The sequence below is a fragment of the Eutrema salsugineum genome, unplaced genomic scaffold (assembly GCF_000478725.1).
Source record: "Eutrema salsugineum unplaced genomic scaffold, Eutsalg1_0 scaffold_15, whole genome shotgun sequence".
Taxonomy (NCBI): Eukaryota; Viridiplantae; Streptophyta; class Magnoliopsida; order Brassicales; family Brassicaceae; genus Eutrema; species Eutrema salsugineum.
In genome coordinates this window covers 2,906,150-2,921,010 of record NW_006256867.1, presented here as the reverse complement: position 1 = coordinate 2,921,010, position 14,861 = coordinate 2,906,150, and the positions used below count along the sequence as shown (strand labels likewise).

At 40.3% G+C, this 14,861-nt stretch overlaps 7 protein-coding genes across 7 annotated transcripts in view; 4 read left to right on the top strand and 3 right to left on the bottom strand.

The window, feature by feature from the left end:
* Positions 1 to 224: 224 nt before the first annotated feature.
* On the bottom strand, positions 225 to 2,793 carry LOC18022095 (calmodulin-binding protein 60 E). The gene is made up of 7 exons (XM_006404890.2): positions 2,696 to 2,793; positions 2,337 to 2,412; positions 2,167 to 2,225; positions 1,579 to 2,075; positions 1,326 to 1,486; positions 1,022 to 1,225; positions 225 to 941 (listed from the first exon to the last, which is right to left on the bottom strand). Exons 1-7 carry the CDS (start codon positions 2,791 to 2,793, stop codon positions 225 to 227), a joined length of 1,812 nt encoding a protein of 603 aa, XP_006404953.2.
* A 1,068-nt stretch (positions 2,794 to 3,861) lies between these two features.
* LOC18022096 lies at positions 3,862 to 4,161 on the bottom strand (the record flags this gene model as incomplete). The annotated part of the gene is made up of 1 exon (XM_006404888.2): positions 3,862 to 4,161. A coding segment is annotated over one exon (300 nt), but the record flags the coding sequence as incomplete, so codon positions are not given.
* Positions 4,162 to 4,169: 8 nt separating this feature from the next.
* Positions 4,170 to 5,423, top strand: LOC18022094 (cytochrome P450 79B1). Its single transcript, XM_006404889.2, has 2 exons — positions 4,170 to 4,388; positions 4,791 to 5,423. Exons 1-2 carry the CDS (start codon positions 4,170 to 4,172, stop codon positions 5,421 to 5,423), a joined length of 852 nt encoding a protein of 283 aa, XP_006404952.1.
* A 322-nt stretch (positions 5,424 to 5,745) lies between these two features.
* LOC18022093 (pentatricopeptide repeat-containing protein At4g39952, mitochondrial) lies at positions 5,746 to 8,154 on the top strand. Its single transcript, XM_006404887.2, has one exon. The coding sequence runs from the start codon at positions 5,746 to 5,748 to the stop codon at positions 8,089 to 8,091; it is 2,346 nt and encodes a 781-aa protein (XP_006404950.2). The 3' UTR covers positions 8,092 to 8,154.
* Positions 8,155 to 9,172: 1,018 nt separating this feature from the next.
* Positions 9,173 to 10,831, top strand: LOC18022092 (lipase 3). The gene is made up of 4 exons (XM_006404886.2): positions 9,173 to 9,846; positions 10,136 to 10,228; positions 10,324 to 10,391; positions 10,482 to 10,831. Exons 1-4 carry the CDS (start codon positions 9,223 to 9,225, stop codon positions 10,675 to 10,677), a joined length of 981 nt encoding a protein of 326 aa, XP_006404949.1. The 5' UTR covers positions 9,173 to 9,222; the 3' UTR covers positions 10,678 to 10,831.
* Positions 10,832 to 11,119: 288 nt separating this feature from the next.
* Positions 11,120 to 13,084, top strand: LOC18022091 (ras-related protein RABA4b). The gene is made up of 3 exons (XM_006404885.2): positions 11,120 to 11,221; positions 11,574 to 12,222; positions 12,459 to 13,084. The coding sequence occupies exons 2-3, from the start codon at positions 11,996 to 11,998 to the stop codon at positions 12,907 to 12,909; spliced, it is 678 nt and encodes a 225-aa protein (XP_006404948.1). The 5' UTR covers positions 11,120 to 11,221; positions 11,574 to 11,995; the 3' UTR covers positions 12,910 to 13,084.
* Positions 13,085 to 13,315: 231 nt separating this feature from the next.
* Positions 13,316 to 14,861, bottom strand: part of LOC18021934 (tRNA (cytosine(34)-C(5))-methyltransferase) — a 3,728-nt gene continuing 2,182 nt past the window's right edge. The window contains exons 12-15 of the mRNA XM_006404883.2: positions 14,636 to 14,856; positions 14,086 to 14,570; positions 13,753 to 13,987; positions 13,316 to 13,662 (exon numbers count right to left, since the gene is read on the bottom strand). Of these exons, the coding sequence (XP_006404946.2) occupies positions 13,523 to 13,662; positions 13,753 to 13,987; positions 14,086 to 14,570; positions 14,636 to 14,856 (1,081 nt within the window). The 3' untranslated portion in view covers positions 13,316 to 13,522. The remainder of the gene's footprint in view (positions 13,663 to 13,752; positions 13,988 to 14,085; positions 14,571 to 14,635; positions 14,857 to 14,861) is intronic.

Below are 14,861 nucleotides of genomic sequence, written 5' to 3'. Positions count from 1 at the left end.
GAACGATCAACCAACCATAAACATTATGAAAACGACGACAAAAAAAAAAATTAACAGGAAATATAAAGAGAGAAAACAAGTAAAAGCATTACAATACAAAGCAAATGTCCACTTCTCTCTACTCTTTAGATTGTTCATCCAAAAGATGAACTCTTCTTGTCTTCTTAGCTTTGACGAAAACGAAAACTCTTCGAAGAGAAAAAGCTTAAGAGGAGGCTCTTCTTTCACTCGATCTCCACAATCTGAGGCCTCCTCTCTGCAGCTTTCTTGCGTATGAAGATACCCCATCTCAATGCAGCTTTAAGCTTAAGCCATCCCACCACAGCTTTTCCCGAGCCTCTATTATTCTCTCTCCTGTACGTGTTATCGATCTGAGCCTGGTACGGGAGGCTGTAACCGTAACAAGACTCATCGGTCTGACCAAACCCGCCTTGTGTTCCCATAGTGTTCATACCGATCCCAAACGTCTTCAATAGTCTCTGCATATCGTCAGTTTCAAGCATCTCAGAGCTCCTTAGTCTGATTTCTTCACTGAAAATGTCTTCAAGACCTTGTCCTGTAGCTCTTGGTCGACACCAATCTTCTCCATTGTATGACCCTGTGACATTGGAACTTTCCATCGACCTGTTGTATTCTTGTACGTTGCAAGGTAGTGAGGGTAATAATTGGCTACAGTGTTGCTGCACAAACTGAGGATATTCTATCGGTGGAGGAGCCGGTGAATAGGTAATAACATTTTGATGACATTGCATCGTTTGTCTATTATTCTGGTTATGCACCTGTTGATGGTTCTGAGCTGTATGTGCCGTGGCCATTTTTGGTTCCGGTAAGCTTTTTATTTCCTTGTCGGCAGCTGGTAAGCAATTCAACAGCTTACCGTCGTATTCAACAGCTTTGTGCCAGTTCTCATAAGCCATCTTCACCAAAATGTCTGCAGAAATCTGTGAGCTAACCAATGATCAGCTTAGTAACCAAAGAGACTGATTTCAAATCTTCAGAGAAAGAAATGTCTGTTATTTACCTTTTGGTCATGGTTTAGAGACTCCAGAGATAAGAACTGTCCATTTGCAATAAGGCCTCGGAACTCATAGATATGATTGAAGACAACACCTGTAGTGTGAGTCTGGTCTGTGTAGAAAACATAAAGCTTCCCACCTAACACGCATGTCTTTGCGTGCTCCACCGTGTTCTCCCACATTCTATTCGACATTCCACTCCCAAGCAACTACAATATCAGAAGAAAAGAACAAGAACATTATTAACGTGATGTTTATATCTTTCGCTATGTTAGTGGTTTCTTCACATAAACAAAAGAAGATGCTTACGTTTCTCAGCTTCTGTGGATCCTTAACAAGGAGTCGAAGGAAGTCTTCGACTGTCACGATATTAGCTTTCAACAGCTTCTTGTGTAGCACTCCGTCTTTCGCTATTCTATCCAGTCTCCACACTTCATCATGTAAAACCGGTGGATAGTGTTTCTTGTATACTACAAAAAAGAAAATTTCAGATGACAGAGTCAAGTTAGTAGTAATTTAACACTCTACTTGTCAATACAATCAATAGTATTATAACACTCACATTCTCCTCTATGATCTTTGACAGCAAAAGGTTCTGTTTTGGCTTCACGGATGCGAAAGCAATCACCATACCCTGGAGCCGCTTTAACGCCAAGCCTAAACTTTCTGCTCCTAATCCAACTCGAGTTGTCGGTAAAAGTAAGTTCTCCTAAAGTTCCCACACCTTCCTTAAGCACCACCTGTGTGTCACCGGTTAAGATTGGGCGTTTACCTTCTCGTTCTTTCACTTCAAAGCTCTCAAAGTGCTCTCCTGTCCAATCTTCATCGTCCTCGTCATTGAAGTCTCCCTCTAACACGACAACATTCAGCTTTGAAGCCGACTCTTCTCCTGTTTGGACTACATTTCCTGTGTTTGCATCTGTAAGAACCACATGAATGGCCGAGCCTCGCTCTCCCTCGACTTTCCCGCCTGTGAACAAATGAGGAGGCATTCGCGTCCTATAGTGAAGTTGCAGGTTTCTTCCATCACGGCCTTGGATCCTCTTTGGTTCGGGTGACCTGGAGATTCCATGTTAGTTTAGCCACAAAGCAAACGCTACAAATATCACAGAACCAACTCAAGAGGAAATGGTATAACTGGAGGTAATACCTCGACGTTAACTTTGCATTTCCCAACCTTGACAAGGCTCGTTCCACCTCTTCGCTAACCTGTTTGTTTGTCCACACCAAACCAAATTTACAACTCCGCAAGCATCTCAAAATTTACTCTAAAACCATTACGTGTCTAACCTTAAGAATATGAAAAAAAAAAAAACTCACAATTCTGCGAAACAATGGCTCCAAAGACGAGCAAAGCCTCTGCAGGCTATCTACCTTGACAGCTTCCACAATAACACTGTAAACAGTTTGTTTCATATGACGGATGAGCAAATCAACAAACTTGGAAACGAATCAAGAGCTTTGGAAACTTAACAACAAACTTTTGAGAACTTAAACAAAAAAAGAACCATATATCAACAAAGGATAAAACTGCACTCAAGAAGTGTTCAAGAATCTTAGTTTCAAACGCAACAGAGTTTACATTCTCCTCCATGATCTAACCAAGTTCTCCTTCAGTAGTTTTGAGGTATAACCATTGAGCTACCTTGAACTGGAAAAAAGACAGAAAAGGAAGTTACCTTGCCAAAGCAGGCACTTTTTGTCTCTTTGTTTCGGGCAAGTTGTCTCTATCCTCTTGACTGCATTCGTATCCACGCTTGTTCAAGGAACTTTCCATTTAAGAAAAAAAATTACAATCTCTGTGTCGAGAGATATACAAAACTATTCTAAAGTTAGAAAAAAACAGCAGAAGTCCACGAAAGGAAGCTTCAGAGAAGAACACAGAAGAAACATAACACAAATAATAAGTTGAAAATAGAACAAATAGCCTCAAGCTATAGAGTTTGGACAGCCCACATGGGTTTGGACGGTTTGCAGAAGTCACTGAACCGAGATCTGTTCTTTAATGGTAGATCTAAAGCGTTGATAAAAAAACTATATGGAATCTGTCCATGTGAGCATTAGAATAATGCAAAGAGAGAGAGAGAGAAAGGGAGAGTATTTTAATGGCTGACACTAAAATAAAAAAATCAAAGAATTAGGAAAAAGCAGCTGTTTTTGTGCATGAATGAATATTGAAAGTTGATACCGCGTGATACCTGGAACTATCATATGCTGCATTATGTCAACCGAAATGCGTTTTTGACTTCTCCAGTTTTGTCTCTTCTCTGCTCTTGTCCCCCCTTCACACATTCTCATGTTTCTTAAACATCTGAAAAGTCTCTGTTAGCCTTTACATAGAAGAAAACAGAGTCCAAGTGACTCTTGACCCGCTTATGCTTAGGCCATGCTTATATCACACACACATGCATCAAACATTAGCTGCAACACAAATCCTCTAAAGAAATCAAATCAGATGCAAATCTCAACAAACACAAAACCCAAGTTTAGAAAGATCAAAAGTACATATTTATCTCTGGCTAATGAGAATTTGATGGTTGGATTTGCCAATGAACATGAACTAAAAAATACAGAAGTCGGTGACTTATCTCGTCCACTGTGACTGGACAAAAATATATATCTGAAGAAAAGTCAATACAAGCACACCCTTTCTTTATCTATATTTGGATTCAAGAGGGAAAAAAACTACATACATAGAGAACATGGGATATAAGACTTTGCCTTGAGGATTAAGCGATTCCCATGTTCTCATGAGTTGTATGCGGAAGAGAAAATCTAGTTTGCTCCCATCGAGAAACTCTTCAGGGGTAGACTGAGAGAGGAAGTCACTAAAACAGTGAATTACTTACTCACCTTCCCAGCCTAATTGCCGAGCCCTCCGCTCCCACAAAGAAGTGATCTTCCTCTCTTTGAGCAACAATGCTTGAGCTCTCTCTCTAGCGGATTCGCAGATTTCCGTGGCGGCGTTACACTTCTCAGCCTCCTTTTGGTACTGTGAAGCAACCCTCTTTGCTTCGGCGAGTGTAACATTCATGTGACGACTATGCTCTTCTGAAACTACTTCTTGCAGCTTCAACTCTTCCGTGAGAAGATCCACAAACTGCTTCTCCATCTCTTGTTTAAGCTCTGGATCACCACTTCCACAATCTGTCTATGCTCACGGGACTTGACCTTAACGGCCACGAGAAAATCATGAGAGATTCGAGTGCGATTATGGACAAGTATCACGATCCGATCATCGATGCAAGGATCAAGATGTGGAGAGAAGGAAAGAGAACTCAAATCGAGGATTTTCTAGACATTTTCGTTTCGATCAAGGACGAAGAAGGAAACCCATTGCTTACCGCCGATGAAATCAAACCAACCATTAAGGTAATAATCACGTTACATTTCTTTATCGTTTATACATATTAACACAAGGTTTTTAATCCGAAATAAATTTTTTCAGAAAATACCATTTTACGTAATTTATATTTCGAAGATTGCTCGTACATATATCACATAACTAATTTTGGATATATCCGTTCTTAACAGCTAATTAAAAAATCGTAGAAAATGACATTTAAGTCATAAACTTTTTTTTTTTTTTTTTTTGCAAAATTGATTGTTAGTTAAAATATATTTCTTTGAGAATTTTTTCTTCCTCGTGATTTTGTTTCAAATAACGAATATATGCTACTAGTATTATTCATGTGTGAGTGGTATTCGTTACATGATGAAGACATAGACTAAGAGAGCCCAAATTAATAAAACTTGTTTATTTATGATCAATAGGAACTTGTAATGGCGGCGCCAGACAATCCATCAAACGCCGTCGAATGGGCCATGGCGGAGATGGTGAACAAACCGGAAATTCTCCGTAAAGCAATGGAAGAAATCGACAGAGTGGTCGGAAAAGAAAGACTTGTCCAAGAATCCGACATCCCAAAACTTAACTACGTCAAAGCCATTCTCCGTGAAGCTTTCCGTCTCCATCCAGTCGCCGCCTTTAACCTCCCACACGTGGCACTTTCCGACACAACCGTCGCCGGATACCACATCCCCAAAGGAAGTCAAGTCCTTCTTAGCCGATATGGGCTAGGCCGTAACCCGAAAGTTTGGGCCGACCCACTTAGCTTTAAACCGGAGAGACATCTCAATGAATGCTCCGAAGTTACTTTGACTGAGAACGATCTCCGATTTATCTCATTTAGTACCGGGAAAAGAGGTTGTGCTGCTCCAGCTTTAGGTACGGCATTGACCACGATGATGCTCGCGAGACTTCTTCAAGGTTTCACTTGGAAGTTACCAGAGAACGAGACACGTGTTGAGCTGATGGAGTCTAGTCATGATATGTTTTTGGCGAAACCATTGGTTATGGTTGGTGAGCCAAGATTGCCGGAACATCTTTACCCGACGGTAAAGTAAAACGACGGCGTATATATTTTAATATATAACTTTTTACGTACTTATATGTAATTAACCACCACTGAGTTTGGTCGATTTCCGGTTACCAGAAGATAATCGGTCAATTTGTGAACAAACTTATGTTTGGTTTTGGTTCTTTTGGAGACACTTGAATTGTGTCTCCCTTTCACCTCTATTTTTCTTTTTTTAATTTCAATAAAATTTGTTCCTTTGTTCCTTTTTCTTTTTTTATAATAAAATATGTCTCTTAATGATGATCCTAAACTTTATAATAACAGTCATATATTTCAAAAAGGCACACATGTGACATTTGAATAATGCAATGCTAATGTTGAGACGAGCCTGTCTCTTGTTCAAACCCAGTTGTGTTACTGTACGAACAATCTCTTCTTCTTCTTCTTCTTCAAGTTACATCGATCGTCATATTAGTGTGATTCTTTGCGACAAGCTCTCGACTTTAGAATCTCTGCGTAAACACAACGCACTTATCATCACCGGAGGAAACTCAGACAATGTCTTCGTCGCTTCGAAGCTAATTTCATCTTACGCTTCTTTCGGGAAACCCAATATATCTTCAAAAGTCTTCGACTTGGTTAGTCAAAGAGATGTGTTTCTATGGAACTCTATCATCAAAGCACATTTCTCCAACGCAGATTATCCACGAGCGTTGGATTTCTTCTTCTCGATGCTATTGTCTGGCCAATCGCCTGATCATTTCACTGCTCCGATGGTTGTTTCCGCTTGTGCGGAGCTCTCGTGGTATGATGTTGGGAGTTTCGTTCACGGATTGGTTTCGAAACATGGGGGCTTTGAACGAAACTCTGCAGCTGGAGCGTCTTTTGTTTACTTCTACGCCAAGTGTGGGCGTTTAGAAGATGCGTGTCTTGTGTTCGACGAAATGCCTGAGAGAGATGTGGTTGCTTGGACTGCGATTATATCTGGGCATGTTCAGAACGGGGAGAGCGAGAGAGGTCTTGAATATCTCTGCAAGATGCATAGTGTTGGTTCTGATGATGAAAAGCCGAATCCCAGAACATTGGAATGTGGGTTCCAAGCTTGTGCAAATTTGAGCGCTTTGAAACAAGGAAGGTGTCTTCATGGGTTTACGGTAAAAAATGGTTTAGCTTCTTCTAACATTGTCAAGTCTTCGACTTTTTCGTTGTATACAAAATGTGGGAATCCAGCTGAGGCTTATCTTTCTTTTCGTGAGCTTGGTGATGAAGATATTTTTTCATGGACATCGATTATAGCTTCAATGGCGAGATCAGGGAACATAGAGGAAAGTTTTGATATGTTTTGGGAAATGCAGAGAAAGGGAATACAACCAGATGGGGTTGTCATTAGCTGTTTGATTAATGAGTTAGGTAAGATGATGCTTGTCTATGAAGGTAAAGCCTTTCACGGTTTCGTCATAAGGCATTGTTTTTCTTTAGACGGTACAGTTTGCAATTCGTTGTTGTCCATGTACTGCAAATTTGAGCTTCTCCCTGTGGCTGAGAAGCTTTTCTGTAGGATACGTGAAGAAGGAAACAGAGAAGCTTGGAATACGATGGTTAAAGGCTACGGTCAATTGAAATGTGACGTAAAGTGTATCGAGTTATTTAGACAGATTCTGAATATTGGAATTGAAATTGACTCTGCTAGCTTGGCCTCTGTCATATCTTCATGTTCCCACGTAGGAGCGGTGCTACTGGGGAAGTCGTTGCATTGCTATGTTGTCAAAACTAGCTTGGATCTTACCAATTCTGTGGTCAATTCCCTCATTGATTTGTATGGAAAGATTGGAGATTTGACTGCCGCTTGGAGGATGTTTTGTGAAGCAGATAAGAGCATTGTCACTTGGAACGCAATGATTGCGTCTTATGCTCACTGTGAGCAATCCGACAAAGCCATTGCGTTATTCGATAGAATGATTTCTGAGAATTTCAAACCCAGCTCGATAACTTTGGTGACTGTTCTTATGGCTTGTGCCAATACTGGATCTCTGGAGAGAGGGCTAAAGATTCATCGGTACATCACTGAAACAGAGCACGAGATGAATCTTTCTCTCACAACTGCTCTGATTGACATGTACGCGAAATGCGGACAGCTTGAAAAGTCACGACAACTGTTTGATGCTGCAAATCAAAAGGACACCGTATGTTGGAATGTAATGATCTCAGGGTATGGAATGCACGGAAATGTCGAATCGGCGATAGAGCTATTTGATCAGATGGAAGAGGCCGATGTTGAACCAACGGGGACTACGTTTCTCGCTCTTCTATCAGCTTGCACTCACGCTGGTTTAGTTGAACAAGGCAAAAGCCTTTTCCTCAAGATGCATCAGTGCAACTTGAAACCAAACTTGAAGCATTACTCTTGTCTAGTGGATCTTCTTTCCCGGTCTGGTAATTTGCAGGAAGCTGAAACCACGGTCATGTCAATGCCATTCTCACCAGACGGAGTTATATGGGGGACTTTGTTGAGCTCATGCATGACTCATGAGGAGTTTGAGATGGGAATACGAATGGCAGAACTTGCGGTTGCTAGTGATCCTCAGAACGATGGTTATTATATAATCCTTGCGAACATGTATAGCGCTGCGGGTAAGTGGGAACACGCAGAAAGGGCACGAGAGATGATGAAGGAAAGTGGAGTTGGGAAGAAAGCTGGATATAGTGTAGTCTAGTAGAAATTTTTAATAGTGCAATCCATCATCTTCGGTGGTTAATTTTTCTAATTACAGTGCATGATAAGCAATTGATCTATGCTATAGAATTCCTTGCGCCATGTTCCTATTATCGTTATTTTATAAATTTAAACATAGATACATAGATATCGAATTAAATTTCATTTTATATATTCAAAATCGAAAATGAAAGGGTAAACCTTAGCTGATCATAATAAGAAGACAAATAAAGAAGAACTCGGCTTCATAATAAGTCTTTTCAGACCAACGATACTTGTAAAATTCGGGAGCCTGATTTTCAAGACCTTACAAAAATCAGACACGAAACGTGAACCAGCGATAAACATCTGGTTGGAGGAGAATTTAGAGTTAGACTAAACCGAAAAGTCCTTACCAAAAATCTTGAAATTGTATTAGTTTAGCAATTTTTAAAATAAGAATTTTAGGAGAAAATCTACAATATCATATTGATTTTTTCGCAGTGTGCTCGTAAAATTTAACTTTATCTGGAGCTTTCTTAAAGACCACAAAATGGAAGTACAAAATGAAGTTAAATTTAACTTTAGGAGCTTTTACAACAGACAACATGTTTTTTTAATCATCTTAAACATGTCGTAAAATACTATCGAAAATACCGAAAAAAATCTGGCCAATTAAATATTTAGCAGAAAATACATGGTTTATTACAGAAATTGCCAACAACAAAAAAAATTCACACAAAACAACAAAACAAAAACTATTCTCTCCATAACATGACAAGTGGTTTCTGGACTTAAACACTTCAAATTTTTAAAAATATCTGCCGGCAGATCCTAATTGCAACATATTCTTTTTGGTTACACACTTGCCCTCTCAGTCTCAGTCTCAGTCTCTCAGATACTGATTGCTTTGAAAAAAAAATCAATCACGCAAGTAAGAAAAAGGAAAAGAGGACTATTATTTTTTTTTGTGGTGAAAATATAAATTTAAAGGTAGCGAATCAAAACATGTCACGTATTCCCCTGTCAATTTTATAATACTTTATTTTGAACGACTCGTTAATATTACACTTGACTTCTTTTTTCACTTCCTTGTCGAGATTCTGTCTCTTTCACTCTCTCTGCAACTCTCGCAACAAGAGAAGAGAATCAAATGGCGAGTTGCTTCAGCTACGTTTCTTCTCGTAACAAATGTTACCAATACAGCTTCTCTCGCGCCGGTCTCCGATCATCCACTTCCGATCTCGGCGACGGCACCGTCGTCCACTGCTGGGTCCCACAGACCCACATCGACACTAAGCCCACACTCCTCCTCCTCCACGGGATCGGAGCTAACGCTATGTGGCAGTGGGACCGGTTCATCGACCGGTTTATTCCACGGTTCAACGTCTACGTGCCGGACCTCATTTTTTTCGGCGAGTCGCACACAACTCGGCCCGACCGGTCCGAGTCGTTCCAGGCGAGTTGTGTCATGAAGGTGATGGATGCTCACGGCGTTGGGACTATGACAGTGGCCGGTCTCAGCTATGGCGGGTTCGTGGCGTACTCCATAGCGGCGCAGTTTGAGGAGAGGATAGATAGGGTCGTGCTCATATGCGCCGGGGTTGCTCTGGAGGAGAAAGACGTGGAGGATGGGATGTTCAAAGTGAAGAGTCCGGAGGAAGCTGCGATGGTTTTGTTTCCTCAGTCTCCTTCGATGCTCCGGCGACTTCTCCAGTTATCTTTCTACAAGCCTCCGATTTGGATTCCTTCTTGCTTTGCCATGGACTACATTCATGTAAGTTTCTATCAATTTGCACTTCCATTCACTGCTAGTTGTTAATTGTCGATCATGGATGAAATGAAAGTTTAGTCCTTTTGTATATTCATTTCAATGGGTCCTCAGTCTCACACTTTTGAGTTTCCAGCCAAATATTTTATGGTGTTGAGTTATTGCTTTAGCTTCAAAAATTGTTTGGTGTTCAAAAGACCAATATAGTAGCTTCCTTATTTTTTTGGGAATGTATTTTGGCGCAAAAAGGGTTTAGGGTTTTGCAACTTGATGTGTGGAGAATTTTTGTTGCAAGGTGATGTGTAGAGATTATCTCCAAGAAAGGAAAGAACTCGTGGAAGCTCTACATAAAGGTAGAAGATTTGCCAATCTTCCAAAGATAACACAGGTCTCTGATCTATCAGCGCAGCTTCTAATCTTGGTCTAATTTGTCTCTATAATCTCTTAGTGTTCTCATTTGTTTGCTTGGCTGATCATTTGTAGCCTACATTGCTGATATGGGGAGAGGAAGATCAAGTCTTTCCAGTGGAATTAGCACATCGATTGAAAAGGTTAATCTAAATCACACTTACCGAATCAATCATTTTGCTTACACGGTTTAATGACGATTAATACGAGTTTTTATCTGTTTAATGTTTCAGACATTTAGGGGAAAACAGAGCTCAATTAGTGCTGTTAAAGAAGACAGGGCATGCGATTAATGAAGAGAAACCAAAGGAGATGTATAAACACATGAAATCTTTTCTTTGCACAGACGCAATGATTCTTCCTAAGGACGATGCTAAGAGACTCATGTTAGCAAGCTTAGTATCTCCAGATCAGATGATCAACAAGTGATGTTACTGAAGGCTGCTTAACTAAATAAGTTCCATTTGTTTTGTTCCTCCCGTAATCATGTTTAGTTTGTCACTAAGTGTGATTAATGTTTAATTATATTAGTTACTGTTAAAACATTGCTTCTTGTTCGAATTAAGAATACTTCTTATCTCAAGGACGTAAAAGATCTGATAAGCTTCTGATATGAACACTTTACAACATTTCTATCTTGAAGCTTGTCTAATTTGCATCATAAATAATCATAAGTTTATGAAAGTTTCCTTTGGTCTCGTAATTAAACCGATCTGGTTGATAGTTTTGAATTTAAACCGATGTAGTTGATAGTTTTGCAATTAAACCGGTGACCTACCTCGCCGGTGGGGTTTATTTTAAAATATACAAATAATAACGAAATTAAATATAATTTCGAAATAAATAAAAAAAGGGCTAGAAAAAAGTTGGAGTGTGAGAGTCTTTCATTTCTTTAGAGTCTACTCGTTTTCTTATCTATCGCACAACTCTCGCTTCTGCTTCTTCCTCCTCCCGTCGTCACCATTCGATTGCGGTAAGATTCAGCTTCTCCTTCCTCTGTTCGTTTTTTTCTCTCTTCTTTGATTCAAATCATCCAGAAAATGTCGTTTTTCATAAAAACCACTGTTTGATTTTTCATCCGCGAAGATAAAAGTTTTTGCAGCTCGTGTTTAAAAGAGATTTCCATCGTATTTCTTCATAAAGTTGTGTCCTTTTTTTGGTTAATATGGTGAAAGTAAATCTTTTTATTGTCTGGAATCTGTTGGTTAGAGCGTCGTGCTAATAACGCGAAGGTCGCAGGTTCGAAACCTGCATGGGCCATAAATTTATTTATTTTTTTTCAAAATATTGTTCCAATCTTTTTTTTTTTTTTTTCTTTCAAACAGATGCGAACGGAAAAGAAAACAACAATCCGACGCCGACGCTTTGGGGACCCACTGCACTAATCAATAATCGTGTCCCGCTCACTTTAATCCAAATCTCATCTCCTGTCTAGGCACTTCACTCTACTTCCGGTGCTCCCCACAACTTACATCCTCCGCCATGTTTCTCGATTTCCACCACGTGTCTATTGCACTACGTGTCGTAATCGTATCTCATCTCACTCTCAATCATCGAAGACTCTCCCACAGTAGATCACAGTAAACACAACGATTAAAAATCAATCAATCATCAAACTCGCTTTTTGGGTTTCTCTCTCTGTCTCGCTCTCTCTCACCGGTTTAACAGCTACAGAACAGAGAAAGTCCACAGGCAACGCTCTAGAGAGAGAGAGAGAGAGAAAATCGTTATAACAGTTCCGAAGAAGATGGCCGGAGGATACGGCGGCGCAACGGGAAAAGTGGATTACGTGTTCAAGGTTGTCCTGATCGGCGATTCAGCTGTTGGAAAGTCACAGCTACTTGCTCGATTCGCTAGAGACGAATTCAGCATGGACTCAAAAGCAACCATCGGTGTCGAGTTTCAGACTCGTACGCTCGTCATTGAAGAAAAAAGCGTCAAAGCTCAGATCTGGGATACCGCCGGCCAAGAAAGGTACACACTTTTCTCTTAAGATTCTCTCTACGTTCAACATTTTCGATGGATCTGTATTTTAAGAAGCGACTTGAGTTTGACTTAGTGTTAGAGGTAGGAACGTAATGGATCAGCTTTGACTAGATCCTGAATCTGTGTATTAAGAGTTTGGTCGGATCAGAATATTTAAGTAATCTGTTCGCATTAATTTAAGGTTTAGACTGGAATGTGATAAGTTTATGTTTGGTAATAAGCAGATACAGAGCGGTTACGAGCGCATACTACAGAGGAGCAGTTGGTGCGATGCTTGTTTATGACATAACTAAACGTGAAACCTTTGACCATATCCCTCGTTGGCTTGAAGAACTGAGAGCACATGCTGATAAGAACATTGTCATCATCCTGATTGGGAACAAGTCTGATCTTGAAGATCAAAGAGCGATTCCTACTGAAGACGCCAAAGAGTTTGCGGAGAAGGAAGGACTTTTTTTCTTGGAGACGTCAGCTCTAAACGCAACCAATGTTGAAAACTCCTTCAACACTCTCATGACAGAGATCTTCAATACTGTGAACAAGAAGAATCTATCATCTGTCGAGAGTCAAGGCCAGTCAAATAACCCTGGTTCGTTGGCTGGTAAGAAGATTCTCATCCCAGGTCCCGGACAAGAGATTCCCGCTAAGGCCAGCACCTGTTGTAGTTCTTCTTGATCTGTGTCGTTACAAAGTAAAATTCATCTTATTTTTTTTTCCCACTGAATTCTTATGCGTACATTGTATATTCTTTTGGAATCTGGCTTGTGTTGCTTGGTTCATTGAACAATGGTGCAATTGGACACCGATAGAAAGAGTATTGGAACTAATAGCTTTTGATATAAATGTGAAACGACAGTCTTCAGTTATGTCAGTGATCAGCTTCAAGCTGTCTCCATTGCTTCCTTTTATCGGCAACTCTATGGATAAGTGTACATTAATGTGCTTACAGCTTCAAGCTGTCTCCATCAGCCAATCTTAGGCCATAAACCCTGATTAGAATCGCTTTATCAAGCCAGTCTAGCTCACATTTCTCGGCCCATCGTATTACATCTACATGATGTGCCAAGTACAACATGCATGGACGGATTTGCAAATACCAGTCTAACACTTTCTCCACACGAGACACGAGCACAGCTTGTAACAAAGCAAAACTCTTCCATTCAAACCGATTGAAAGAAAGAGCATTGGAACAAAAAAATAGCCTTCGATTGAAAATACATGAAACTAGCAGTATTAGAGTTCATATTACTGATGTAAAGCTTCAAGCTGTCTCCCACATTACTTTCAATCAGCAAGCAAGTCTCTGGATAAGTTGGTCGCAGTCCACTGTCGTGACCATAACAGTTAAGCTGGCTTTGCCCTTCCAGCATCCAATGGCTATAGTTGATGAATTCACTTTGACTGCTTCACACCCGAGTTTCTGAGTACCTGTAGGAACCAAGAAAGCGTTATAAACCATATCCAACATGACTGAAAAAACCATACGTAACTTCTTATCCATGAAACACAGTCACACACCATCAACGAGAACAACCACGCAATATCCCTTGGATACTTCTGCTGCTTTCTGGCCAAACTGTGGATGGACGAAATCTGGGAACTTGATCGATTTGTATTCCAGGAGATTCTTGAAATCAACCATTGTTGCGTATAGTATTTGCTTGGTCATGTATGGAAGGATCACAGGCAATCCCTCTGATGTTATGCGGAATGAGCAGGAGTTAGCTTCACATTCTCTTGCCGATTGTTTCTCCTGCGTTTTCGGTCAGTTAAAACTTATCAAAACTCATACTCCTGACATTTGGTATTTTTGATCGAGAGCAATTAAAAAAAAAAACATGTGGTGCTTACAAACATCTTGAGGCCAACAGATGCGATCTTAATCTTCTGCCCAACCGCAATATTAAGCTCAAGAACATCCTTAACCGATCTTGAAACAAAGTAAATCCTTTTCACGTTGCCTTTGCTGCTCGTGTCGCTGTTTCTAGTCACGAGATGACCGTTGAGAGGAAAGGACTCATCTTTGATGCCGTAAAATGTCTTGATCCCATTGATCACTGCTTCATCTCTCAAGAAAACAACAGGGTCAAGGCCTTTCCACTTCCCTTGCACTGGTGGTACTTCTTGAGCCAATTCTATAATGCCTTCTTCGCTGGTGCTTTCCTTCTCAAGCTTCAAGCCATTCACTGAAGCGGCTTCTTCTACAACTATTTCCTCTGTATACTCTTCAGGTTTTGCAACCACAGTGTCAGAGACTGCTTCGAACGAAGATTTTTCAGCTGATTTTCTGCCTCTAGTAGACAGATTCTTTCTCTGATTTGGTTTCTCCTGAAAATCTGCAAGAAAATTAATCATCTTGCGAATCCTACTGTTGTGCACCCGAAAAGATCTTAAAATTTACCTGGTAAAGGTGAAACTTTGTGAAGCACTGCAATGAAAAATCCACCAGTGTTCTGATCATGAGGCAGTATCCTCACACAGCGTTCAAGGGGAAGATCACAGACTTCCTCTGCTGATTCATCAGAGGAGATAGAAGCCATTTCTTCATAGCTACTTCCGCCACCTGATGTTGAGTCTTTATCACTTTTACCAGAAGGAAACATGCTTTTTAGAACTCCGTCTCTCTG

Bases quoted from the DNA above. Each gene is read 5' to 3' on its own strand.
- LOC18022094 (XM_006404889.2), top strand. From the start codon at position 4,170: ATGCTCACGGGACTTGACCTTAACGGCCACGAGAAAATCATGAGAGAT. The intron at 4,389-4,790 runs GTAATAATCACG...TATGATCAATAG, and splicing joins AAATCAAACCAACCATTAAG to GAACTTGTAATGGCGGCGCC.
- LOC18022093 (XM_006404887.2), top strand. From the start codon at position 5,746: ATGCTAATGTTGAGACGAGCCTGTCTCTTGTTCAAACCCAGTTGTGTT.
- LOC18022095 (XM_006404890.2), bottom strand. From the start codon at position 2,793: ATGGAAAGTTCCTTGAACAAGCGTGGATACGAATGCAGTCAAGAGGAT. The intron at 1,226-1,325 runs GTAAGCATCTTC...CTGATATTGTAG, and splicing joins ATCCACAGAAGCTGAGAAAC to TTGCTTGGGAGTGGAATGTC. The intron at 942-1,021 runs GTAAATAACAGA...GTTAGCTCACAG, and splicing joins CTCTAAACCATGACCAAAAG to ATTTCTGCAGACATTTTGGT.
- LOC18022091 (XM_006404885.2), top strand. From the start codon at position 11,996: ATGGCCGGAGGATACGGCGGCGCAACGGGAAAAGTGGATTACGTGTTC. The intron at 12,223-12,458 runs GTACACACTTTT...GGTAATAAGCAG, and splicing joins GATACCGCCGGCCAAGAAAG to ATACAGAGCGGTTACGAGCG.
- LOC18022092 (XM_006404886.2), top strand. From the start codon at position 9,223: ATGGCGAGTTGCTTCAGCTACGTTTCTTCTCGTAACAAATGTTACCAA. The intron at 9,847-10,135 runs GTAAGTTTCTAT...TTTTGTTGCAAG, and splicing joins TTGCCATGGACTACATTCAT to GTGATGTGTAGAGATTATCT. The intron at 10,392-10,481 runs GTTAATCTAAAT...TTAATGTTTCAG, and splicing joins TTAGCACATCGATTGAAAAG to ACATTTAGGGGAAAACAGAG.